This window comes from Anser brachyrhynchus (genome assembly GCF_964034855.1).
Source record: "Anser brachyrhynchus genome assembly, chromosome: 6".
NCBI classification, from domain to species: Eukaryota; Metazoa; Chordata; class Aves; order Anseriformes; family Anatidae; genus Anser; species Anser brachyrhynchus.
The window spans coordinates 31,768,828-31,795,971 of NC_137700.1; the positions used below are offsets into that span (position 1 = coordinate 31,768,828).

The 27,144-nt window shown below is 51.5% G+C and overlaps 2 protein-coding genes across 8 annotated transcripts in view; one reads left to right on the forward strand and one right to left on the reverse strand.

Annotated features, from left to right (window-relative positions):
* The window catches only part of CNNM2 (cyclin and CBS domain divalent metal cation transport mediator 2), a 113,004-nt gene extending 109,049 nt beyond the window's left edge, over nt 1–3,955 (forward strand). For both annotated transcript variants that reach the window (XM_080596864.1, XM_080596865.1), the window contains 2 exons: nt 648–832; nt 2,885–3,955. In XM_080596864.1, coding sequence (XP_080452990.1) covers nt 648–832; nt 2,885–3,094 — 395 coding nt within the window. In that variant the 3' untranslated portion in view covers nt 3,095–3,955. The remainder of the gene's footprint in view (nt 1–647; nt 833–2,884) is intronic.
* A 7,945-nt stretch (nt 3,956–11,900) lies between these two features.
* The window catches only part of NT5C2 (5'-nucleotidase, cytosolic II), a 58,757-nt gene continuing 43,513 nt past the window's right edge, over nt 11,901–27,144 (reverse strand). For 5 of the 6 annotated variants that reach the window (XM_080596895.1, XM_080596896.1, XM_080596897.1 and 2 more), the window contains 15 exons: nt 25,403–25,520; nt 23,941–24,036; nt 22,552–22,643; nt 22,319–22,376; nt 20,872–20,965; nt 19,836–19,889; nt 18,571–18,654; nt 17,889–17,930; nt 16,875–16,982; nt 16,477–16,543; nt 15,653–15,823; nt 14,801–14,852; nt 14,491–14,551; nt 13,770–13,946; nt 11,901–13,564 (listed from right to left, as the gene is read on the reverse strand). In XM_080596895.1, the coding sequence (XP_080453021.1) occupies nt 13,313–13,564; nt 13,770–13,946; nt 14,491–14,551; nt 14,801–14,852; nt 15,653–15,823; nt 16,477–16,543; nt 16,875–16,982; nt 17,889–17,930; nt 18,571–18,654; nt 19,836–19,889; nt 20,872–20,965; nt 22,319–22,376; nt 22,552–22,643; nt 23,941–24,036; nt 25,403–25,520 (1,526 nt within the window). In that variant the 3' untranslated portion in view covers nt 11,901–13,312. The other variant, XM_080596900.1, reaches the window with a different exon arrangement.

Sequence of the window (27,144 nt, forward strand, 5' to 3'; positions counted from 1 at the left end):
CACCATGTGGAGCTTGCTCCCCTTCATGGAGTTTTTCTCCCTTCAAGCATCAGGGGGTACAGGAGGGAACATTGCTGAAGCAATCGTCACGTGGACTGTCCTCTGGTCCACTGAAGACTCTTATCGCTCTGATACTTTTAAAAATGTCTATTCTAACCCAGGAAACAAGGCAGTATTTGCAGGTACCAGGTGTAATAAAATGGGCTAAGTGTTAGCTGGGACTGACTGTGGATGAAAGGTCTGGTACGGATTTACAACTATAAACCATTAAGAAAAAAAAATCTATTAAACACGGTCTGACTATCAAGAGCTCCTGTAAGGGAGCCTTGGGAAGTTGCCTTTCTCTGGTGGTCACCACTCATCGGCAGGAGCACTGTGACCAAGTGTGCACAGGGCACATCCACTGTAGCACAAACCAAACCAGGTTTGTTTATATCCTACTCGTGATGTTGGCTACCAGCTCTGGATTCAAAATATGCTCTTTTTCAGGGTCGTTTTGTTGTTTAGCTGCATGTCTACGTATGAGTAGGTTAAGTATTTGCAGATGTTCTGTGTTACTTTGCGATTTATTATGTCCCTTTGAAACTGGTGGCTTTAAATGTTTTCTACTTGATTTAAGATGTCTTTTGCTCTTGCCCATTTCTCAGCCGAAAACAAGTCTCCACCTCGGCCCTGTGGCTTGAATCACTCAGACTCTTTAAACCGAAGTGATCGCATCGATGCAGTGACACCAACGTTAGGGAGCAGCAACAACCAGCTCAATGCGTCTTTCCTCCAAGTGTATGTTCCGGACTACTCAGTGAAAGCACTCACAGACATTCAGTTTGTCAAGGTAGGAAAAAACCTGATAAAGCTCCAGGAAAAAATCTGGGGGGCTGGGCTGGGCTGATGGGATGGAGAGCCTGGGGAAGAGAGGTCCCTCTAGATTGCTCTGTAGCACTATGAGTAAATAGGTTTATGAAAACAGCCACTAGAAAATCACTTTCAAGTACTTTTTCTCAGTATCTGCTGTCTGATGATTTGTCTTCAGTGTTCCTCTTATTTAGGCCTGTAAGTAGATGGGTCACACAAGTTTCTGGATTTCGGGTCCCTTGAGGAGAGAGAATAGAAAATACCCTCTCTGCTTTTAGTCCTGAAAGACGTAGCTTGTGAAGCCTTTGGAGCCCTCTGAATGGAGATCTTACAGCAGCTGACAGCAACCTTTTCTAAAGGACGAGACATTTTGTGTTCATTGCAGTTTTTATTTACTTTTGATTTTGGTTTTAGTTTGGGGTTCTTGATCTTACTTTCTAACCTGTCATCCTTCTGCTCAGAGATGTCTTGGACATTTATCTTTATCGTAACTTCACATTAGGCTCATGTCTCACAATACCAGTGAGTGGCTGCACGAATACAGCTCTGTCCCCCAGCATGGTGCATCCCACGCTGAAATGTGCGCAAGTCCTGTGGGATAAGGAAATGTAGCTGAGCTGAGGAGCAGCAAATGCTGGCAGCAGTTCCGGCCCAGCTGGGAGCCCAGGGAAGCTGACGTCCCATGGCCAGAAATTGACCTTGATGCTTTTCTTAAATTAAGTGCACACTCACATTTTCTTTGTGTGCAACTCAAATGATTCATGAACTCAACTCCTGTCAAAGTTAACTCAATATTGAAATCGTGGAATAGAATAGAAATACTAGAATGCTAAATCAATTGTTCCACACCTACGGGTAGCCAAATTTTAAAAGGAGAGTACAGTCTTTCACTCAAAACTTGATAAATGCAATGGTTCAGGTTGCTGAGTTGTTATTACTGGGCAAGTGATTATTGCTGCAGATTTCAATGGTCGATCTGCTATACAGAGCAGCTGCTCATCTTAGGCTGGTTTATACGGACTCCTTCCAACTCACGCTGTGTTGAATGCTAAACTGCTTGGTGTCTCTGCAGTCAGACTTGTACCCCTCCTTTTGTATCGCTCTGCTTTGTACGCAGGACAGAGTACCCAACAACCATGTTTTCATTGTGCCACACAGGCATTTTTCAAGTAATACCTTGCAAGCCAGGGCTGCGACCTGCTCGAGCATGTTTGGATTTTGCTTTCAGAGTAGTGATTTGGTCCGTCTGAGTCTCTCTATTTCCAGTCCCTCTGCTCTGTTGCTACAAAAACTTGATTTTCTAAAAGTCTTGCTCAACTTCTTCCATCTGCTGAGATAATCCACTGCTGTTGTAGCACGTGGGGCTGCCAGTGCATGTACGTCCTGCTGCCTGACTCAGAGGAGTTCGGGGCTGATAGTTCATGGCTCCAGGAGGAATTCTCCCCTGTACCACCATATTCAGCAGTACAGGACTGTGACCTCCTCACACCTGGTGCCCCACGGGCAGCATCAAAATGCTCTGTGCTCTAGGCAAGCTCCTGTCATGACTGTCCAGCTAAGTGCAGGAAGAGGAAGACTTTATGGGTTGCTAATTTGGTCTCGACTCTGTGGAGACCCCAGTCTTTTCTAGAATCAAATGCCCTTATGTATCAGAATAAGGAACTAGCTCCTGCTGCATTTGCTGCCCTAGACAAGAGCAGCAATGCTCTTGCCCTCTGCTGCTGTGGGGACTTTTAGAGCCTCTCCCAGAGCTCACTGAAGCTGGGGAAAACACTGAACTCTGGTTTGGGCCCTAGAAATGTGCATGGTTAGAAGGAAATGGAGGTCTGGTTTAACAAATCTCTGCACAAGAATAAATCTCTGCGCAGGGGTGCTGTAGGCTTGCAAAGCCCGGGGATGTTTTATAGCAGTGGAGTTGATGCCAGGTAAACAGGGGTTGAAGTGTGAAAGGTACCTCAGTTTCCTTTTGTGTCCAGCGGAGACACACAATGTGACTAGCTCTTTTCGTTCCTTCCTTCTGTGCTTGGAGCAGATCTCAAGACAGCAGTACCAAAATGCTCTGATGGCATCCCGGATGGACAAAACACCTCAGTCCTCGGACAGTGAAAACACTAAAATCGAACTGACTCTTACGGAGCTGCATGACGGTTTGCCGGACGAGACAGCAAACCTGCTGAACGAACAGAACTGTGTGACTCACAACAAGCCCAACCACAGTATGCACAGTGAAGGAGCCATCTAGGAGCTGACTTCCCACAACCCACCCATCCCATCTCCTCAGCGGGACCAGCCCTCGCTCCTTCCTGCCTCCTCCCCGAGTGTGAACACCGTTAGTATGTGCTTGCGACACTGTGCTGCATCCAGTGTTCTGAGACCAAAGACTTGTGCGTCCGTTCTGGGAGCAGAAGAGGAAGAAACGGGAAGAAAGGAGCAAAGAGCAAGACGGAGAGACTAAAGCCCCAAGTGTACTTTGGGAATGGTGAGCCACCCTTGAGAACAATGAAAATACTTCCTGCAAAGCAGAATCATGTTTATTTTTTATCTGTATTTTTGATCCTTGTTGGGTTTTTTCCTCCTCAAACACATATGGAGAAGTTTAAAAGCTGCTCCGGTTATTTTTTCAAGAGAGATCATGTTTTTAAAAAGCATTTTGCAGAGTTTTAAATTGTTTCTGTCCCTCCCCAGCCTCAGATAGGCTCTGTTGTGATTTTGTGAATTGGCTCCAAAGTCCGTAGGCCTCTTTTCACCCCTCTCTGGTCCTTTTTGTTGCCCTGTTGAAGAAGTTAGTAACTGGTACTTGTATGTATTTGTGTCCTAAGAATGAGCAAGCTTCAAGGAAACTCTGGTTTCAGCCACCTGGAGGGTCACGGGATGAGTATTATTACGTTCTCCCAGTTAAGTTTCAGGGAAGGAGGAGTGGTTATTTTGGTATTTAATGATCTCTCAAATTTTGGAAGGTTTCTTTGTAAAACGGACAAAAGCATTGTTACACTTGCAGTTTTGTAACCTCCAAAACCTTTGTGGGTGTTGAAGATGATTCTGGGGGGCAGGAGTTAATTAGCAAAACTGCAGTCTGGTGAAATGAAAGTCAGGTGTAATTTTCCATGCTGACCTAAGTGGGTGATTTTTCCTTGGAGTTCCTGATGGTTGCATTGTGAAGTCCCATGTGCACCTGAAAACAACGAGCTTTTAAGCAGTCGCATGCTGTAGTGGTCTGTGCACCATTACCCGGGCCAGAGCAGACGTGCAGTCTTTGTTAAATAACACGGAACGGCCCCTATCCCCCCCGTGAGATCTCTAGTATTAATGCAAAAGATGCTGCTACAGTTATGCCCAAAGTACATCCTCCAGGTGACGGCAAACCTCTGCCAGTGCAAGGATGGGGCTCTGCCGAGGAGCTGGGACCATCCTGCCCTCTCCAAGAACTGACAAAACTTTCCAGACGCGAGTGTATTGCACTTCAGGGATTCGGAGAGGTTTGTTTCCAGGCTCTTCCCAGCCACATTCCTTCCTCGGAGCGGATTCAGTGCATTTCCTTCTCTCTTGCCCCTTTTAACAGCCATTTTAGGCATTACCGTGGTAGCAGAGCAGGGAGCCTCCCACCCAGCTGCCTCTCGTGCCGGGCACCAGACACCAGTTCCTCCGCCCCAAAAACCTGCCATGCGGATGGGGTGGCAGTGAGAGGCACCCCGTGGCAGTTGTGCGTCACACATTCCCCGCTCCCCCAAATGGAGTTTAAGTCCTCAAATGAAAAAAACAAAACCGGTCCCCCCCTCCCGACCCTCTCCCCTTCCAGTGCCGTCTCGAACAAAATGTGATACGAGGAGAGAGCGATAAATCGGGCATCGTGGGTTACGCAGCATTTCCCTTCCCTTCTGTACGCCCAGGTAACCTCAGCCGACCCCCAGAGAAGCCCCCAGCCCCAAAAGCAACCGCCAGAGCTCTGTGCCTGCGTGCCTGCCCCGCTCTGCTTAGGGAAGGCACTTCCCCACCCTCGGTGCCCGCGGTCTGGCTCGCTGCGCGCTGGCTGGAAAGGTGCAATATTGGCTGCGGGAGCTGCTGCAGGAGATCGGGGCCGGCAGCTCTGGGGATGGTTTGGGAGGGTGCCTCCCTCCTCTTCTCCCTCTCGGCTTTGAGCAGCCCTCGTTTGGGGAGGGCGAGCAGAGGAAAGCGGCGCTGTCCCCTTGGAAGGGCAGCAGCCCGTGGAGGTGACATCCCCACAAGGGCGCACAGAAATGGCACGGTGTCCAACCTGCGCGCCGAGGGAGGACAAAACAGGGCCCCCAAACTCAACTCCTACCTTAAATTTTAACTTTTCCCGTCTAAAAGCATCTCCTTAGACTCCAGTCGCCCTCTACTGTGCCCCTGCCTGCGCCCAGAGCTCGCGGCTCAGCTCCGGCCGGCTGCAGCCCGGCTCCTTCCCAGCGAGCCGCCGGTATTGCACCTTTCTCACAAAGCAAAGCGGCGAGATGTCGCAGCGTTTGTCCTCGTTTGAACGCTGTTTATCTAGCGTTGGTGAATGTAAAAGTTTGTCGGAAGCGTCTGACACGGTGGTGAACGTGAGATGCAGTATCTGTGTTGTCAAACCTGCTGCAGGAGGGAAGGCTCGAGTCAAGGCAGCTCCCCCTCGGGGATGAGGCTGCTCACTAGATCTGACTTTGCTTCTTATGGCAGGTTGTGGATTTGTTTTAGTGTCTGTTTCCATTAAATAATAATAAAAAAAAAAAGCCAAATTTTCCAGCCAAAGCCATGTGATCCCAAAGCAAATACCTCCTGCTTCTGCCCATGCTGCACTGTTCCAAAATTTCCAGGCGATTTTTTTGCATGACTGTTTTTCATCATTTGTACAGATCCGGTAATGGAAAGCGAAACAATTTCCAGAAAAAATAGTTGATTATAGATGTGTTTCAGATGGAAAATATGTACCTGACCCGGAGGGGTTAGGAGCTGCTACTACTAATTAGCTTGAAGAGCAAGGCATGGTCCTCTCCGCGGAGGGGAAAACATCCCGTCTCCCTGTTCTCAGGGCATTTGCAGTTTTACTGTTTAACAAACGCGAGGGGCTCCCTGCCCTCGTGCTGGGAGCCAACACAAACAGAGGAGTCCCGCGCCCAGCTCAGGGTGGCTGCTGAGGCTCTGGACGGTGTTTGCAGAGGCAGAGGCTGGGCCGGCCCCGTGGCGGTGGAAGTGCCCCGGGCTCGGGGGGCGTCCTGCCAGCGCGGGGCTGCTTCCCCAGGCTCGCCGGCGTCCCCCCCCGTGCCTTCAGGTGGGCTCAGATCCGTGCCACGTGCACGCATCGTCGGGGTGGCACGGGGCACCAGCTGGTGGCTTTGGGAGCCGCTGGACTTGACCTCAGACCTTGGCAAGGCTTTGGCTCGTAGAAAGGATACTGCATCTTCCTGTGTCGGCTCCCGCTGCCTGCCGTGCTCACCTGCTCCCTCCGCCTCCCGGCGCGGGCAGAGGGGCGGCCGGCGGCCCGACGGCCTGGGGAGGGCACCTAGCCATGGTTTCTACTGTCAATACAATTTTGCACAAGAGTTCTTTGAAGTGACGTTTTAAACACTAATATCTTAAATGCACAACTGTGAATTATAACTTTTACACTCCTGTTGGTTGAATTTCCTTTAAATGAAATGAACCTGAATCTGTTGTAACTATGATTTATTATTATTTTTTTTTTAATTCTGTGTATTGCCAAATCTTTGTAAAGAGTGAAGGAATGTTCTTGCTTTCCAATGAGAATCTTTCTCCAAACGAGACTGGCTCTGGTGACGTGGAGATGATATGAAGCACGCTAGCTCTGAGTGGAGAGGGGCTCGGGTGGGCTTAGCAAACCAGCCTCGTCCCCTCTGCAGACCCCGGAGTTTACAGAGTGCCGGCTGCCCGTCCCTTCTGGCTCCTCCCTCAAAGCCCAGCGCAGGAGCTCGGGACCTCGGGACCGGGTGTCCCAGCGGGGTGAGGAGCAGGGTGCAGGGCAGGGCAGGACACGCTGCGACCCATGGTGTGGGTCTTCCCCGTGCTTTCCTCTCCTCCCAGCTGTAGCCGTGCTCCTCTCACACCCTTTTTGCCCCCCGACACACACACACGTCCTGCTCCAGGCCCCGTCGGACACCGGGACCTGCACAGGGCAGCAGGAGCTGGGAACTGTCCATGCCTGGGGACGTGGCCGGGGCGAGGCTTGCAGGTCCTGGGCTCGTTTGAAGAGGGGTCGGCCGCTCCTTGTGCTCCATGGTCCGTTCCTCCTTCCTTCCAGCCTTATTCCCCCTTCTCCTCACCGCAGGGTCATTATTGTATATTTTTTTTTCTTCTTTTCTTTAAGTGCCTTTTTGTGCAGGTGGAGCTGGCAAGAGTAGGGGTCTCAGGACACGGCCCTGTGCGCTCAGCCCAGACCTGGAGTCAGCCCGGGGGGAGCGGGGCGAGCTGCCCGTGATGACCTGCGGACATCGCCCCTCGCTGCTCCTCAGCCTTCAGGGCCCAGCTCAGGCTGGGGCGCCGTTTCGGCACTGCTGGTGTCGGGATCTGGCTCAGTTCAGCTCAGAGGGAAGAAAACCAAAGAGGGAGCTGCGTGCGAGGGGCTGCTTGGGCAGCGGGGCCGCTTCCTGTGATCTCTGTGGAGCCCAGCCGAGGGCTGTGGGGTGCGGACGGCAAGGAGCAGCGCTGTCTCCTCGCGAGCGTCCCGCGTAAGTACCCTGCGCCGTGGGGAGCACGGCCACGTTCTCCGGGGCCAGCCGGGACACGCACCTCCCTTGTGCTGAACTAGACTATCTATAGAAACGGTTCCCACGTGAAAGATGTACCGTATTTTGTATGCTGCCTAATACACACGTCTGTGGTTTTAAAACCAGCACCTGTGTACCAGTTGTCGAGTTACCCAGTGTCTGGATTGCCAGGAGTGAACGGGGGCTGGCGGGAGGGGAGCGATGCCGTAGGGAGTCCCTCGTTGTGATGCCAACTCAAGGCTTCGTCCCGAAGGCGCCCGACCGGCGTCGACGCGTTCCTGCCTTTGCTCTGTAAGCGGCCGCGTGCGGAGCAGGAGCCCAGCGAGCGCTGAAAGGCTCGGTGTGGTACGGACCCGGGCTTGCTGTGCGTCCCGCTGCCCTGGCTTCACACCGGGGGGCTCTAAATAGACCCAAAGAAGTGCCCGGCCCCTGGATTGTTCTGTCCCAGCAATGGAATGACAAGCTGAACGAGCGTGACCGAAACCAGGCATCTTTTCACGGCACAGAGGAGAGAACGGCCTTCATCCTGCCCTGGCCAGCAGCGGGGACGAGCTCTGCACTGCGGGCTGCGCTGGGAAGCTGCCCCCGCCCCTGCCCTCCTCTTACAGCTGGTCTGATGGGTGCAGGCCTCGCTGCTGAGGTCTCTGCGGCCTCGTTCCCGTGGCTCCACGGCACGGGGGAATTGGACGCGTCCGTGGCTTCCCACAGAGCCCCACACAGTCCTGCTTGGTGTCTTGCTGTAGTCCCGGAGCCTGGCTTCACGCTGGTCGTGTTCCTCTGCCTGTAGTTTCACAGCCACGTCCTCGAGGCTGCGTCTGAGCGAGGGGACGCTGTTGATGCAGGTGCCAAGCGGTACGGTGTAGCTTTTCAGTCTGGTTTTGCCTTCTTGCTGTTCTGTTAGGGGCTGGATGCTGACCTGGGGTGGCTGCTGCATTCCCCAGGAGAAAGCCTGGGCTGCCAGGTTGTCCCAGCACCGAGCTGAGGAAAGGGAAGAGAAGGGAAGGGAAAGGGGGTGCTGGAAAGCTGCCTCCATCCCGTGGCACGGTACAGGTGGTGGAGGTTTCACAGGTCGGTAGTGCCAAACTGTCAAAGCGACGGCGTTCTCATTAGCCTCAGGTCAGACCAAAATGGTTCTGCACCTCAGAAATAAGGTACTAAGGGCTTCTGGCTGCATCTGATCGAGAGGTGCAGACACTGCTCCTTGTACAGCCTGGCTTCAGGTTTCGCTCTCGGAGCCAGGCAAGTGCCTGAGATGGGCAAAGGCTGCAGGCGGCTCCATGCTCAGGAGGTGGCTCGGCTTTTTTGTCTTTTCTCCTCCTGGAGGCAGGATGGGAGTTGGCTGAGGAACAAGGTTTGTTGGGGAGGGAGGGCTTGTCCCAGCATTAGGGCTTTGCGGCGCAGTGTAGTGTCACATTTCGGCTGTCTGGAGGCCCCAGAGCTTTATGAAAGGAAGACGTTAACCTCTGGGAATCACCGCTGTCCCAAATCCTTCCAAATTCAAGTGAGAAACTTCTAGGTGTCAGATGAGTAGCCTGGACCATAGGCCTTTAGTTGGAAGTGCCAATACTGAAGGAAACCTTCTGGTTTCTCCCAGAGATCAGCGTGGGCGCGTGGTGGGGCTCTCAGTGAGCATCTCTGTGCGCAGCAGCGTCAGGCCGGCCGTGCCTGGGTCAGCCCTGGCGCAATTCCTGCTCTCAAGCCCCGGTTCAGCCGGTGGGTTTTGACCTTCTGTCCTCCCGCAGCCTGCTGCCTTGCATTGGGCAAAGCAGCTTTCTGCGCTGCTGCTCTCACCGGGGCCGCAGCCGCCTCGCCCCTGGTCTCGCTGTGCTGTGGGTGAGTTTGCAGGAGGGCAAGAGGAGGCGGCGCAGCCAGCCAGGAGCTGGCGATGCTGCGGCAGCCCTGCTTTCGCTCCCCAGCCCAGTGAGCTACCAAGGAGGGTAGGAGGCACTGCTCGAGGACTCGCCTCCCTTGCAGACTGGGTGAAACTGGGAGAGTGGAAACCCACCGGGGCCCCAGCAGCCGCAGAGGTCTGACCCCTTTGTGTTCGCAGAGCTCCCAAGCACAGGGTGGGTTACCAGCCCTGCGGGGGTCCTCGGAGCCTTTTTGCAGCACGCACAGCTGGAGATCAAAGCTCAGAAACCGAATCACCGGGCAGACACCTGGATGCCAAACGCACTGAATCTGAAAACCCCAGATACTCAGGAGCACGTCCCTGGGTCAGCGTGAAGCCGTGAACAGCTGGTTCTCTGCAACCGGTGGGCTCCGAAACCAAACCTCTCTCCTGCATCAGGGCCTGCCCAAGAACCTGGGGCTGGGCTGTGCAGCTCCTCCTGGCTCCATTTGCTCGCCCTTTGTTTCTCCCTCTGCTCCCAGCTTTGCGCTCACCCGCGGCGCTGCGTTCTCGTGGCTGTCTGCCCCCCCCGCTGTCCTTCCCGAGGTCTCTGCCCCGTGTCCGTCGCCCATCACCTCTGGTCTCTGCCAGTTGTATCATACTGTACATGACGTCGGGTTTCCGGAGTTGTAGTGTTCCGACTGCAGTGTTTCCTTCTGTGTACATAAACCTGAGTAAGCACAACTGAGATCACGAATGAAGTGTGTACGTTTCATATACTGATTGTCATACGAACGGATTTTATAATTATTCAAATTTTGTTGTAGATTTCCAAGCTTTCCTATTTATTTTGTACCAGATTTATTTGTATATTTTGTGATTTTGTTTAAAAGCATTTTGTTTATTTCTATTCTTTTTAGATAAATGATTTTTTTTTTCTGTTGGACATTCCAGTTTATGCATTTTTCCCTCCTCCACGCTCCCCCCTCCTTTCAAAGGGACGGCTTTCAGCACGCGGGTGGTGGGGCTGATGCCGATGGTCCTGGACCCAGCTCTCCGCAGACCACGAGCCGCTGTTGGCACTTGGGCAGCCTTTAACCTCCTCTGCAGTTGTCGAGAGCCACGGCGAGGCCGGATCCCGTTCCCCGCAGAGCCAGGTCTTGCTCCTTGCGCCGGTGGGGCTGGGCCCGTGACTCCTGCAGCTGGGGGGGGGGCCCTCGGTGCTGGCCGGGAGCTGACGTCCTTCCTGAAGTGCTCCCTCGAGGGCGATGGCCTTCTTCTTCCACTAAAACAGCCCTCCTTTACACCCTGCTCGCCACACATCACATTTGTTTCTCGGGAGGCGTGAATGCCGTCCGTCTGTCCGCAGAGCGCGTTCTGGCCGGGCAGTGCATGGACCCCGGGGTCAGCGGTGAGGGACGTGGCTGGGGACAGTGTCTGTGCCATGGGATGGCAGCCACTGGAGCCGTGAGCTGGGCGTTGTGCTGAGCAGCGCGGCCGTCCTGCACCTCTCGGTGTTTTCTTGCTGTGGCCATCGCAGGACGGGCAGAGCGGCGTAAGGCTGGGCAGGGAGCGGTGCCCTGGCATCCGTCGGGCTCTGCCCGCTGCTTTCCCACCAGAGAGCGAGGGTCAAATATTTTCCATTGCTGCCACCTCGCAGAATCCTCTCTGGGAGCCGGGCAGCGAGCTATTTGTGGGACCGTGGAGGCAGGAGGAATGCGCGGAGCTCCCTGCACCGCCCTTCCCGCAGCCTCCCAGCTGCTGAGCTAGAGCTTGAAAAATTCAGGCAGCTATACTTGGCGAAAGGACGGTTAAACTGAGCAAATCCCAGCATGGTCTTTAGCCAAAGGGCTGGGGAATGGCTCCTGCAACCCCTCCTGCAGCCGGGCCAGGTGGCTGAGTTGGCCCAGCTGGGGCTGGTCACTACAATCCAGCCCCCAAAAGCAAGGGGCCGGGCATCCAGTGCCAGGTTTGGGGCTTTTAGCAAGCACCGAAGTATTACTGTGCTCTTAACTGTTGGCCATTCTCTGTGGCTACATGTTGCTGCTTTTCTGGTTGGGCCCTGGGTACCGCATTCCCTTCTCATGGCCCCAGTGCCGGGGACGCCTGGGTTACAGGAGCGGGCTGAGGGCAGCAGCGTGCCGACCCCAGCGCTGTCCCCATAGGGGGTACCAGCAGCCCTTGGCTGTGTGCTGGTGCCCAGCTGGTGCCCCTGCTCTGCCAGCACTGAGTTTCCCCAGGTTTTTCTCTGTGTTTAATCAGGTCTGCAGGACCTCCCACCCACCCCTGCGCAGCTGATGGGGGTAACACTAACCTCATCCCCCCCCCTTCCTTCCTGCCCGCCTGCAAGCTGGGGACCAGACCAACCCCTGCAGCCAGGCCTGCTGCCACTTCCCGGGGAGGGTTTCTTTTTTTTCCTCCCCTCCCCGCAGCCCCTCCCGGCTCTCCCTGCCACTTCCCGCGCAGCCCTCGGCGCGCCACAAAGCGCCCAACGCTTCTTAGAAACATCAAGATTTATTGACTTGAAAACTGCCACTTCAGCAGCAGCATTTCCTGCTCAGATGGCGGTGTGTATTGTTTATTTTCTCCTAAGGTACTTTAAAATGAAAAAAAAAAAGAGAGAAAAAAAAAAAAAAAGATTAAATGCATTTATGGTACTGAAACAACAGTCGAATTCGTTACAAGAGGGCCCCCCGCTGTAATCCCTTCAGACGCGAACGGCGCAGGCTGGAGCAAGGGAGGGTGCACCCAGGACACGGAGGAAAGCCACCGGGCGCTGCTGCCCGGCCGTGCCTGTCCCCGGGCTGGCTCACGGCTCCCTGCGGTGAGCTTCTGCATGCTCCGCGCCAGGTCAAAGGCAAAGGCAGCTGCCTGCGGGACGGGAGCGCCCCGGCTCGCACCGCGGGGCTGGCCCTGCGGCGTGTGCTCGCTCCTGGTTTAGGGCAGGCACGCGTGGCCCGCAGCACCCTGGAAAACAGGCCCTTTCGCTCCAGATGGTGGCTGGTTTTGTCTTTGGGATGCTTCGCTTTCTTAAAGCTGAGCAGACAGGAAGGTCAGTAACAGGCGGTGAGGAAAACAAGCTAACGTAACGCTAACGCGGGAGCTTCGAGCTGCTGGGTTAATATTTACTGGTGAAACTACAGAACGAGTTGAGAACACGGCGTGCGGCTCAGCTGCTGGAGAAACGCGCTGGAAGTCATGCATCACATGCCAATGATGAAAGAAAGCTCTGAAACACGGGGAGGGGAAAACAAGCGCCTACAAGCCGAAACGTGTACAGCTGCAGCTGTGCAAGTAAGAGCCGGACTCCCACCGCTGTGACGGACGGAGGAATCGAACCACTTACACAGAGAAACTCACACCAAGCAGAGGGTGAACGCAGAGCTGGAAGCCACAGCCGCGCCGTGGCCAGCAGGAGGGTGGTGGTTGTAACACAGAAGAAGAGAGGTAAGGGCAGCAACCCCACGGGCAGGAGGATTTGGATCGTTTTGCCTCCTGCGGGGCCCAGCACATCCCTTCCTCCTTCACAGTGAATGTAACAAATGGCGAAAACCGTTTACAGGACACCGTTCAAATGAAAATCAAATGGAACACATCATGGGAGAGGGAAAAACATGCAGCATCCCCAAAGGTAATGGGAGCAGCATTACAGCACAGGCAGGCAGTCCGATCTGAATGCACCACCCGGGCAGAATCCTTCGGCTTTTTGAACCGTCTGCAAAACTGAAAACAAGGGTCTCCTCCTGATTAGTGTTAATTTGTTTAAAGTTTCCGGACACTTTCAAAATGTGCCTTTTGCAAGAATCACACCCCCCCAAACCCATCACCCCAAGGGCCCCCACATAGGAATCTGCTCCTGATCACTGCCAGAGTCATGGTTTGTCTTCAGAGATGCTTTGCTTTTTCCTTCTTATTCCTCTTCCTCCTCTTCTTCCTCCTCCTCCTCTTCCTCGTCGTCATCTTCATCGTGGCAGTGTGTGATTTCCTGAGGTGCCTGGGGGAAGAGGTTGGGCGGTTTGATCTCACTGATGGAGCGGGTCAGTTGATGCCGCTTGTAGTCGGAATCTTTAAAATCCACTGAGGTGCGATTGCGTGTGGCCATCGGCGACTCCTTCTCGTTGATGTCAACGTGCGTGTGCTCTACCGTGGACTCGTGTGGCATCTAAACACGTAGGAGAGGAGACGGTAAGGGGCATCCCTGTCCCATGGTATCTCCCTGAAGACAGGCAGAGAGCAAACCCGAGGACATGCCCCGCTGGCCCACCAAACGCCACCCAGCCCTCCAGGTGCCTTCCTGCTGCTGCTGGCTCGTGGAAGCCACGCACACGATGCAGGCACCACGGGGATGCCCCGGCTCTGCCACTCACCAGGACGTGCGCGGCTCTGAAGAGGTAGCTGAAGGGGTAGTAGAGGAGGTTGATGAAGGAGGCTGCGTAGAGGTCGGCGTAGCGCATCACCTGGCTGGCAAACAACGTCTGCCGGGAGCCGCTGCGGAAGAGGCTGCCCATCATCCCGTAGCACATGTCCATGTCGTGGGTCACTTTCTACGAGCAAAGGGCAGGTGAGATCCCGGGCGGGCACGCAGCAGCGCAGAGCCGACCCAGCCACAGCAACACTGAGGGCTGGGGGCTAGGTGAGATCTGCAAGGATCTCCAGCGAGGCTTTCTGTGCTCTCATCCCGAGGCCTAAGAGCACGGCCCCAGCTAACAGAGGGGGAGGCAGACGCGGAATGAGCGCCAGCCCCTGCCCCAGGCTGTGACCCCGTACGCAGGGCTGGCTGGACCAGAGGCTACGGCCCCTCCGAGCCTGTTTCTCTCTTCACCCTGCTCTGTGGCACCGAGCACCGTCAGCTGGTGCTACGTACATGAGGAAGGAGACCATGTTCCAGACCAGGCTGCCTTTCAGGAGTGCCAGTGACACCAGTGAGCTGGGAAGCTCCTCCGTTTGCGTCCGCAGACAGAATGGCTTTGCCAAGCCTGCCGTGCCCACCCGAAGGCAGAGCAAAGCATTTCAGGGCTGAGCAGTGGGTCGGGTTGTCAAGCCCTTTTAGGATCCAAAAGGATGAAAAGGGATTTTTATGGTTGGTACCTTAATGCGTCTCTGGATGGAGCTGATGTCAGGGCGTTCATTGCTGCTACTGTCCAGATGCCTAGTTACAGGCGAGAAGGTAAATACACGGTGTGAAAAGCCTTTCAGAACCAGATGTTGTGGGATGGGGGCTCGGGGGAGGGAGGCTGGTCTGGAGGGGAAGGTTGGTCTCACGGGAAGAACCCAGGCCTGAGCCAAAGCCCCGGCAGCCGCGCCGCCAACCCAACCCCAAGGGTTTGTCACAGCCGCTCCTTAGCTGTCGCTAGGCTGGGAGAGGCAGCAGGAAAGTTGCCAGTGTTTGAGCACTCACTTGTATAACTCGGCCAAGAAAATGTCCAGGCTCTGCAGCTCTTCAAAAAGGGCTGGATAATCCGGAAAAGAAAGGGGAAAAAGGTAAGTTTAAATCGCTGAAATTGAATTATTTGAAGGGCTGCAAGCACACCCGCCATCCTGCCCGCTCCCCTGGCACGGCTGTGGTGGGACCGTGGCACGTCAGAGCCACTGTGCAGGGAGAGGGTTCAGTTGTGCTCTGTGCCACCGGCAGAGCTTTGAGCTTGGATTCTGGTTGCTGCTTTTGTTTCTGAGGTTGAACATTCACAGCCCTCACAGAAACCTTCCAACTAGCCACGGGGCAACCTGCACAACCCCCAGACCTACTTAGACACCGACGGGCAAACCCGGGAGAAAAGCAGCAGTGCTGGAGGATGGGAAGCACAGGGTGCTTTGGCAGCAGAGAAAGCGGGAGGAAGGAGAAGGAAGCAGCTGGTGAGCAGGGATTCCCTGCAGATGGGGGAGCAGTCATGGCTCAGGCGCTGCAGGGACAATAACCTGGGTGCCTTGTCAGATATGTTTAACGGGAGAAGCCACGGCTCAGCATGGACAGAGGGAGTGGAGTTTTGGAGAGCCGGGTTATGGATGAGGAAAGCTCAACCCCACCCAGCAGCAGCTTCTCCCCCAGCCAAGGCTTGGCTGCTGATGGGCAAGAGGCCCGGGATGGAGCATGGGAAAGGCCTGGGACCCTGCCGGCAGCTCACAGGGAGCTGCCCAGCTCCTGCCACCAACACCCCACCCCCGGGAGAAGGCCGAGGGGACAGACGGGTGAGGGAGAGAGGCGGCGAGCTGGGGTGATCTCTCCCCTGCGCCCCCCTGCCCGGCTGCTGACCGCTTTTGTCAGTCCAGACGTGCAGCTCCTGCGCCAGCTCGGGGATCACCAGGAAGGTCCTCCAGCCCTGGCGCTTCTTGGATTTGAGGATGTCCCCAAAGATGTGGTCTCCGATGTACAAGATATCCTTCCCTTTGGCCCCCAGCAGGTCACAGACTGTGTCTGAGGAGCCTGAGAGATGAAGAACAGGGTGACTCAGAACAGGGAGCCAGACAAAGATGTGTGGCTCATTTCAGAGGGCCAGGGTTAGGGATGCACCCAGTCCATTTTCCTTCCAGAAACCTCCACTGCTGTAACTGTAACACCCCGCTTGGCCCTGGCAGCACAGGGCACACTGCCCACCCACACGGGAGTTCACCCAGGGCAGATTTGCCCTTGCAGGGATATACAGCAGCAGATACACATGCTGCCTCCCACCCTGTGTGACAGTGATGGAGCCCTGGGCATCACGGACAGCCCTGAGCATCCATCTGCTGCCCTTCTCTGGCTCCAGGAGCTGTCTGACGGCAGCACAGTAAGGACAGCCGGGTATGCTGCACTGGGCCGGCTGCAGCTCTCCCCACTACAAGCCCTGCAGTGGCATTTCCCAGACCCTCCCAGGCAAGGAAGAAAAGGGCATTAGAGGAACGGGTCCACTCCTTCTCTGCTTTGTGGAGCAGTGGTGATAGAGAGTTTCTGGTGCAGTGCACAAAAGGCACACAGCACAATGTGTTTTGGGAAACACAGCCTTGCTTAATGCCTGGCACAGCACCCAGCGTGAGTGGATGAAGGCCTCTAGGGCACATCAGAGCCATTTCACAGGGCAAGAAGTGTTTTTGCCTCACCTCCAGAGTACACGATGCCATGCTGCAGTGGGCCAGTGTAGGTACCAATCTTCAGCTTCCCGGTCACCTGGGGAAGGAGATACTGCCTTAGTAAGGAACAGCTGGTGCTCTGGATCTTTTGTGTCCTACCATTTCTTCACTCTCTGTTTCTCCCTCTCTTTCTCACTCCCAGGCAGCCCAGTGGTGGTTTTCCACGTTTGTTCCCTGTTGACACCTGCAGTACATTAGGGAAAGCAGCAAAGCCTCAAGCCCTGCTCTGTCCTCGGTGATGGGGTTGCTTGGGAATTACGAAGAAAAGATGCCGACCCAGCATTTCTAGGGCAAGTCCAGCCCATTCCCACACAGAGACCCCACACGAGCCCTTTCAGCCACAGAGGTACCCTCCGTGTGGTGCTCACCGTGTCCACCTGCCGCAACACGGTGCCCTCCCCAAAGAAGAGGGGTTTTCGGGCATCCACGAGGATCAGGTCAAAGTAGGACTGCCACGGCCGGTGGGCACTCCCAGGCTGCAAAGGCAAAAACAAAACTCAGAATCACGCACAACATAAACAACCACAGGGAATTTAACTGGAGTGTCACTGCCCCCAGCCACAATCTTATTACACTGCTGGTCCATCAAATGCTCTGATTCCCCCCGTTTGTGCCTCTGGCCGGGCACTGGGTTGTGATCTCCTAAAGCACTCCCCTTTTGTGGCAAACCCAGCCCAACCCAGCAGTGAAGACTGAGGACACAGTGTAAGAAACGACATGAGTTTTTGTTGCTCTATGCTTCCATTCCTGATATAAAGACCACAGCAAGGAGCTTTTGCAGCTATCAGTTGTGATTTTCCATGTTCTGAAATTTTTTCCCTTAGTCTTCTATCTTCAAAGCACAGTGCAGAAACACATCTTTGGAGTATGAGATGTTGTCCCAGTGAGACGTTGAGAAAGCAGTAGAACTTCAGCTCATAAGCCTCTCTCCAAAAGTTGCAGGGCTGAGTATTACCTTAGAAAACCAGGGGAAGCAAGACGTACTTTTGGAACTACCGTAGTTGAGGCACTACTAGGCCTGAAATGTTTCTGCTGTTTTATAAAACTCCTTTTCATCACAATTTTTTTAACAACCTTTAAAACATTGTGCAAGGTCAGTAAGAAATCTGGCGGTAAAATGCCACAGTTAAAATGTGTTACCACTAAAATAATGTTATCATTAACGCAGATTATTGTTTGAGACCAGATGATGCCTCTTTTCTCTGTTATATTGTATTTGCTTTGATCCTATTCAGATAGGACACTAAACAGCAAGCGTATTTTAACCAGATTAAAGCAACTAATCCCATGCAGCTGATGAAGCAGGATTAAAAAGCTTTCCAGCTACACAGATAATTAGGCACATCAATTCCTATTGGAACAGCGGTCCAGAAATCACATACCTTTGGTCCATGTGGAAAGTCAAACAAGTAGGTCATAATTTTCTGAAAGACAGAAAGAAAATATTCAAAGATGGGGTTTTATGCAGCTTATAAAAACACACTTCTCTGCTTTTAGCTTTTCAGGCTACGGAACTTTGTTTTCAGGATTTGCAGAAAAGCCAGCATAAGGTTTGGTGACAAAATGAACAGATAGACCTTACAGTGAAGGGAATTAAAACAGACGTTTTTATACTCTAAGAATGTATTTGCCTGAGGAATCTGCACATTCTTTCAGATGCATCTTGCAGTACTTTATAATGGCATAATTCTTCGGTTTAGCAGCATTGCAGCATCCTGACATTTGCCAGGAGTCTAAGGAACACCCTTGATGCCAGCAGCACACCAGACTTCCCTTAGTGGCTTTGGACCTCTCCAGGATCATGGGTTAGGTGACCTCTCTGCACTCACAACTGTCTCGCTTGAAAAAGAAGTCTTGCATTTTAAAGCCCATGCTAGGTCAGTAACGGAAGCAGGGCTATAAAAGACAAGTCTCGAGACCTAATCTGCATTCACCACCAGACCATCCTAGCTCAGAAAGCACCCAATTCCTCGCCAGAAGATGTCCTCCCAAAACCCACACAATGAATAGCTGGCTTTAGTTTATTCCATTATATCCCAGTACCCCAATCCAAGCAGCACTTACATCTGTATATTTGTAGTCGCTGTTTGTGACCAGGAACACCTTTCCGACTTCATTCATGCGGCTGAGCAGCAGAGGCAGCTTCCCCTGCAAGGCAGGGGGCAGAGCAGTCAGACACAGAGATATATCACAGGCAGAACACCGCTCAGCTACGATCCCACCAGATGAAACAAGGCAAATCAAATCAGCAAGCACAGAAACCCACATGTTTTGTGCTGGCCAGAGAGCCAGGAAAGCTGCTGGCCCGCATGATGCCTCCAGAGCACGGCCCAGGGGAGGGAGGGAAGGGGAAACAGGTCGGCAGGGCTGCGGTGCCTTTGCCATGCCAGTGCCAGGCACCCCGTGCTGCTGCTGCTGCCAGCACTCTGCAGCCGCCCCTCCAGCTCCAAGTCCCGTCCTGAAACAGGCCTAGAGGCAGGTGAAATCTGAGCTCCCACGAGCCACAAGTTGAAGTATATTGTAATTTCGACCTCAAATTAGGGAGAATTTATTCCTGGAGCTATTTTTATTGAATCATAAATCTCAGACTGTTTCCAGAGCGGCTGATTACCTCACAGGACGGTTTTGTAAGAATTTTGCAGGCATGTAACTGGGAACAAGGTTAACTGCTTCAAAGTGGTATTCTACCACCACAGGAGGAGCCCACAGAGATCATTTAAACTAAAAAATAATTATAACATAACTGGTCCAAAGGGGCCCTGCACACTGCAGAGAGGGCAAGAGTAAGGGAACCGCAGGAGCTCATTCAGTTAGATGTGCTGAGCACACATTTTGGAGTTTCAAGAGACTGGGCACTGGTGAGACTTTCAGGATCTTTCCCTCAAAGCTTCATAATAAAACGTGTGTGACGCTTTTGTTGGATGGCTAAGGAGTCCTTCTGTCTAAAAGATGCTCCTCTGTTACTTTTTAAAAAGAGGTCTGCAGCAGAGATTGCCTAGGCAGAGAAAACACAGACAGGGAACACAGCTACTTCCACCGTCAAAAGAAACAACAGCAGCCTTGCCAGCATATTCACCTGTGTCCCAGATAACGTTTCCTCTGCCTTTTATATTTTACGTAAAAACGCGCGCGTGAGTACGAAATCACGTGGATCACTGGCTCAGAATAAAGGCTGCGTCCGAACTTTCCACTTTGTCGTTGGTTATTACAATAGAAGTCACCGCGTTATCTGTTTTGTGACTTAGTAAAGCGAATCAGCGTATTTATTTCTTGCCTGCTCGCTCAGTACAGAGTGTCACGTAGCACAAGTAAAGGAACTTCGCACTTACATCTTTCACCACATACTTTTCCAGATTCTCAAGGGTCTTTTCCTTGAGCGATCCCTGAAATAGAAACAACAGAGCCCAGTGAGGTGACGGAAACATATGATGTAAGAGACATCAAAGCAATGCCAACTTTCACACTTCAAAATGCTGTGAAAGTACAAACCAGGGCGAATCTGAACCAGTGACTCTAGAGATGAGAGGCTTTGAGTAGCAGGGACCATCACAAACTCTGTGATCCATCGATTCCCTCACCATGGTAAATAATCCACTTCAACAGCATTTTAACCCTTTCAGAAGGGAATATAATAGAAACAAACAAAAAAATAGATTTGCCATACCAAACAAGACAGTCAACGACCTGTCTCCACCACTGACCATAATGCTTTACTCAAAGGCCAACTCCAACATGTATCACACAACACTGCATAAGGAAAGAAGAATAGATTCCCGACGTCTGCATGACTCAAAACAACCCCCACAAGTACAACTGTGAGCACAATTCTCCTGTGACGGCTCTCCATCCCACCCCAACAGACCTCTTGAATGAGCAAGAACAACAAAACCGGGTCTTTAATGAGGTGATAATGCTCCCAAAATCTATACTCGAAATTTCTGCACAAGTGTGCTGAAAAGGTGAATTCCACTCTGACGAATTCTGTTTAATGCAGGTGCCTTTCAGACAACATACGATAGTACCAATGTAATCTAGTTACAGGAAAATTGCTATTTTGAAAAATTACGACATACAAGTTGTGGGCTGTAAGTTCAAATATCTTAATGGCACCACGTTCTAAAACCCACAAATTACAGCAAGGAAACAGAATCTGGGCACAATGAAAGGAATAGGAAGGCAGCACAGATATGCTCCAGTGCCAGGGATCTTGACTTATTCACATAAAACTGCTATTTATTATTTGCTCACTAGGTGGCAAAGCAGGGCTCTTGCCCAAAATTGGATTAACAGATCTTAACTGAAGAGTTACAAACCAGTCCCTCTGACTCATTTAAGACTACAGATGTCTCAGGTTCTTGCAATCACCTTGTAATGAACCCAGTCAACAGCATCTCTGACATCTTGGAACATACTCCTGAAGGACATGAAGAGGTCTCCATCTTTAAACCCTGTTTCACAGCTGTGGGGAGAAAGGAGAGGTTATAGCAGCCAGTTGGAGCAGGTGAGAAACAAGCGGTGTGGGAGCCAGGAACATGCCAAGGAGAGAGAGGATTCAAAATGCTGTTTGAAGCTTGCATTTTCATCTTACCATAATGGTTTCTTATCGACTCCTTTACTGCAGCTCAGACTTGAAAGAGGGTACAACCAGAGTTTTTAACAGGATCTGCATGTTACCCAATAATGCTTGTTTAAAATTTTAGGATGTGAGCTTCTAAGTACTGGCCTGTGACTTCACAGCAGTACTACAGCTTTCTACAACAGCAACTCCCACAGTATTACAAGAAGAAAAAAGAATAATTAAGTGCACAAACCGTTTCCATTTTAACAGAGTGAAAGACTGGGAGTGTGCAGTTTGCAGCGTTTAACAAAAGACAAATGGTACAGAGAAAGTAAGCAAGAGTGCTGCTTTTTCTCCCACTTTCCAACAGCAAAAAAGGGTGTGCCACAGAAGTCAACTAAATGTAATAGTGCTGAGTGGAGGAACTGCTGGCTTGTTAAACAGTCTGAGTTAACATGAGAAATTTCGTCTACAAGACACCATGGAGGCTGCGAGTTTCCATCAGAAGGAATCAAGGAGGATTAAACAGTTGTATTTATTATGAGAGCAGTCATATACTGTATGATTAATATAATGTATGTACATATAATCAATACCTATCCTGAGATAGGACACTACACCTGATGGACAGCTGGTATAAGCAATTCTTCTGCTCCCAGGTAAAATCGCATTCAACCTTTACCTTCCAGTCACCCAAATGCAAAGATCACCTACCACGAGTCAGAAGCACAGCAGCACTCAGACTTGCCACTTCAAACTGCAGCTTGTTTACGCTCATACTTATTTGAAAGCTAGGAAAATACTTGTGTTGTACAAACAGCTTTTTAAGCTACGCTGTGTTTGAATATTTCGCTTTGGATTGAACAAAATCCTCGATTATGACATTTGGCCTTTCAGTTACCTGCTCAAACATGGATCCAAAGGACACAGGTTGAAAATGAACTGTCTGGTGGCTGTAATCACATACATATGTGGTCTTATGAGCTGCCCCAAATACCGGTGTCTGGCAGTAGAGTGACACTGGTATGCCCTGTGAAGGAGACCCTCATAACCAGTCTCTGCTGTACACACAGAGCATCTCATCGGCACTAAATTCTCTTAATACCAAAAGAGTAAGAGGCCTGAACCCCACTGAAACCACTTGAAAGGACTCCACTGATATTAACAGCAGTTGCATCTGTGTTGTGCTGTATTGCATTTTATAATAACCATCTTACTGCATTAGCAGCACATCTAAGCAGAGGGGACACATACCTAGTGTACCGGTCACAGTTAGTAAAGAAATCCACTAGGCAAGCCAAAAGGTAGGTCTCTGCAAAGAAACAAAGCAAGACTTTAAAACAAGGATAACACCATGTATCCAGCTAACTCTGGGCCCTGTGCCTGAATGAAAAAAAATCTTAAAAAAAAAAATCCAAGCAGTTGAGTAAGACATTAGCAAAGCTCTACTGGCTTCAAGGATACAGAAACAGTCACATGGGACTCACCTGGTAGATTGAACAACGTGTTCAGAATGTAAAACCTGTCTGTGTCATCCCTCTGGATAAATTTGTTTGGGTATTGTTCCCGCGTTTCAGGCCTGAGAATAGATAAAGTGGAGAAGAATGAAAAAATACAGAGGATACGATGTGCTGTCCTTTACAATATGTGTGTAGCAGGGTCCATTAACTGGAGTCTGCTGTGCTTTGATCATCACCCTGCTTTCCCATGTGTGCTTAGTGGTGTGAGAGCAAAACTGCACCCACCATGTGTTGCTGGCTCCAGCAGAGCCGGGCACAAAGCCCTCACTACTGAGTCAGCAAACGAGCCGAGCCCACACAGGGAAACAGAGTGGTCGGGAGTCCACAACTCGACCTTAAGCCCCGTGCTGCTGGCTGTGGGTATGCCTTACATCATCTGCACTTTCATAGTTTGCTTATCTTAAACTTTCCCCCACTTTCTATGTGTTGTTTAGCACCCCCCCCCAGCAGCTTTCCGCAGGGGAACGCAGGGCCGCGTTGCGGGAGGCTTGCCTGGGGCCTTCTGCAATTAATCAGCAGGGTGGCGATGACTAAAGTCACTCAGTTATTCTTGTTTCCTTCATTTCTGGAGCTTCTGAAGATCTCCTATGACTCAAGGAGGAACTTGAGTGTGTATGTAAGGGCTTTTTTCTAAATTTTGGCTTCCTGCTGCAGGGACTCTCAGGGCTGCAATGACAAAGCTTGTCACCTTGGGGCCCCTGAGCTGGGCTGGCCTGTGCTTGCCTTGCATCCATCCCCCTCACAGCAGGGATCGGAGGGGATTTGCTGGGACACATCAGGCACGCAGCACTGCGGTCCCCTCTGCCTCCTAAAGCACCTTCTCCGGGGCACAAGGAATGCAGGCAGCCAGGGAAGGTTGCAGGAAATGGCACGCAGTGCCTTACTTCTGACTACCTGAGGTCAGAAACAAAAAGGGGTAGAACAAGCTCGTTCCTTCCTTAAGCAAGCTCAGGCCCCCGAGCTTTCTTAGCAATGGCTGCGGAGCTGAATGGCCTCACCTGGTACAGGCCCCACCTGCTCCCAGAACCCTTGCTCAAGCCTGTCTTAACTGACAAGCTGCTCCTGTCAAACCATGCCAGCATGAGTAAAAAGCCCCCCTATTTCCCCATAGCACATTTTCTTCTCTTCCCAGCACTCTACAGATGTACCTGTGCTGGCACAGAACTGTTCTCTATGAACACCCCAGGCTGTTGCTGTGTCTGGGACCCCCAGTACAACCCCAGTAAATCCCAGATCTGTAAGACACCAGCACAGCATCCGAAGTCTTCGCAACTCCTTACACAATGGGTTCCCCGAGGACCAGTGACACAAAAGAGCAGAGGAAGTCTAAAAGAACAGCCAAGAGTCAGCACTCACCCTCTGAGGAAATTAAAGCCATGTGCACACACCAGGAGGTTTCCATAGGCATCAACTTTCAGCAGGTTTCCATAGTGGGTATCAAACACCAGGCCTCTGTTAAGAAAGTCATTAAAGACATGAAGGAGCGAGCATTTTAAGCGGTGACCATTTCAATAGCAGTTCTTCCCAAATCAGCTCTAGAGCAGCTTGCTTACTTGGCGTGGGGCACCAGACCAGAGTTGCTGTTTTTGTGCAGCTGGGGTGCTTGCTGTACCTTTTACCTGCTGCAGGTACGCGACAACACAGACCTGCACCGACAGGTTAAAAGGTAGAGCTGATCTGCTCTCCGTGGACTTGAAAGTGGAGATGTTTAACCCAGCAGAGGCTTAGCTGTGCGTTTACCAGGGAAAACACGGACCTCTTCTGCAGGGTCACGAATCTGACACCTGTGTTTGTGGTCACTGACAGCCCTGCCGGGCTGCAAGGAAGAAAAAACTGGGATAAGGGAATTTCTCCTCTCCTTTTCATCTCTCTGTCGCACAGAGAGCCAGATGGGGCACGTAAATACTGCACAAAATGCTTAAGGTATTTTTTCAGGTCCAGCAAAACTCTGTCTCGCTTAGCTAGTAGTTTGCACCTGGAGAAGGCGGCCTTCCCCCAGAGACATCCCTTCTGTCTCCTCCCTGGGATGAAGAGGGTGGATTTAACGGTGTCTTCATCCCAGGATCGTGAAGGGCCACCACGTTCTTACAGGCATGGGAGCACACAGCAAGTCTCAGGGTAAATTAGGCTGAGAGCAGGGAAGGAAGGAGGCTGCCAGGCTGCAAACTGGGGCACAAAGCCTCTGGTCCAGTCTTTTGTAAGGAAGCTCCAAAGGAGCCAAGAAAGCAAAATCCAGCAAAGGCACAAGTGGAAATGACTTAAAGGTAGAGGCTTAGATCAAAAGCCTTGTTTAAAACAAGCAATGTCCTTTTAACTTCTGCTACGAAAAGACAAAATGCAAGAACTCAAAAACTTTGCACCATTAACTTTGCTTTCGGCATTTGATCCATCTAGACACGTGAACTGGATTGGCCCTGCTTTTGCTGCTTACAGTCAGCTTAATTTTCAGGATGCCTTATGCACCGGGACACTGGTGTGTCTGGTTTGACGACACCGGAGGAAACCATATTAATTAAAAGCATTAACGAAAAATGTTCTGAGACTTCCTAGCAGCCTCGTGGACATTAGCGGCTCTTTCTCCCCAGGCCTTGACTTTGACTTAGCTCCCGGACCCATTGTGTCTCTGCTGTTTTTGCTTTGAAAGGTTATTTTTGGACCATGACTTCAGCAGGCCTCGTTCCCTGCCCTCGGCCTCCTTGGTAGCAAGGACTCCAAAGGCAAAATTCGGAAAACCTGGCCTCACGTGTCACCTAGGAACTTTACAGAACAAATATTCAAGGCCTCGAGCAGGCTGGGTTGGTATCTGTTAGTCATTTACCTGGTAGGGAATGCAGGATCATACACAAAATTGAGCAGCTCATGAGGGTATCCAATGGAAACTAATCTTTCTACGGTCAGGTCAAATCCAAGAGATTCGTATTCAGGGGATTTATACACTGTACCAAGATGAGATTCCAGTTAGAAAATTTGAAAACAGCTAGGGGGTTAAACAAGAAGGCAGTTAAAAGTAATGTCCCCGTTCGCCCTCCTCCCTCCTCCACATCCCTTCGGTGCTCCTGCCCTCGGCCGCCTCGGTCGGGCCCGGAGCCGCAGAGGCGTTCGCTCTGCTCCAGGACTGCGGCCGAACGGGGCCGCAGCGGGGTGCCAGCCCCACAGAGCACCAGATGAAGCCCCCACGGGCCTGTGGCAGCTCTCTGCATCAGGAGAAGTGGTCTCAGGCTGCAGCCCCTCTCCCTGCAGTGCTGTTACGCAGATGCACAAAGGCTCCCTCCCTCTTCCACCTGCTCGGCCCGGGTTTTGTTTTGCTGTGCTTTCTCAAAGCTGGCGAAGAAACCAATAAATCCTGGGAGCACACGTATTCGTGGTGAGAAAGCCTGAAACTCATTGCTGCTGTGCTACTGTTACTGCTCTGGATACGATCCCAAAGATTAGTATTGTCTCCAGATTTCATCTCGGGGGAATTTATGTTTGCTGCAGACCAAGTTAGCTCGAAGGTAGAGCTGTCAAGTTAACATACGATTTGTTTGTTAATAATACCATATGGTACTGTAAAAATCTGTTAGCTATTACCCTTGTGCATCAAAATGCTACTCTTTTAAGCAGGCTTACTGTTGCCACATTTCAGAGGAGCTGCATCTGTGACACACACAATGCAAAACAAATGGACTTGTTCAAACAAGCCATTCCTGTCTTCGGGGCCGTCTTCTTCCTGCAAATGGCCTTCCCATGCACTGGAAATATCACTACTTAATTGGATCATTAAATGAACATTTAGAAGGAAATCAGCGTCTCTATGACAGACGGGAATCAGTGTGTTTCTCTGGCTGTGTTGACATTTGCTGCACGCCGCTGTCTTAACTTGGTCCTAAGATGTAACAAGGTCAAATGCAGCCCTTGGCTTCAGGGAAGGTTACTGGGGGTTCAGTGGGCCCGGCTGTCTCAACACTTGAGTGTTTCAAACTTAGCTGAGTAAAATCCAAAACTGTGTAAGAAAGCTCTTTAGAAGACAGACTGCTTTCCCAGGGATAGCTAGCACATCTCGGGGCATCATGATATATATATATATATAAAAAACACTCATTGTCTGTACTGCCCAGATAACCACCGCTGTGTAAATACTCTGGAATATAGAAGTTCAGTCTGAGAGGAGAAAACAGATCTGTAAAATACTACAAAAATACTAAAAAGGGAAGGACTGTAGAAGAAATGGGACTGTCAAAAGACTCAGTTCACAGTAACCACGCGAGAGGGCTCTAACAATCGAAAAAGCACCAGAATTCTAAGAGTTAATTTTTCCCATTAAATGAAACACCGTTAAAATGTAAAAAGCAAACCTGTAATCTTCCTGAACAGATAACTAAAAGCAATCAAACAGTTATGAAGGTCTTCAGGCATTATTATACCAGTGGCAAACATCGATAACATGATACAACATTCAGCGCACGTAGCCCTGTCTGTCCTTTAGGAAAGGAAGGGTTGATTGAGCTATAGATAGGAAGAAGCAATCAAAAACTACAGCTAAAGAAGAAAGCAGTGACTGACAAGGCAATCCTGGGGAGT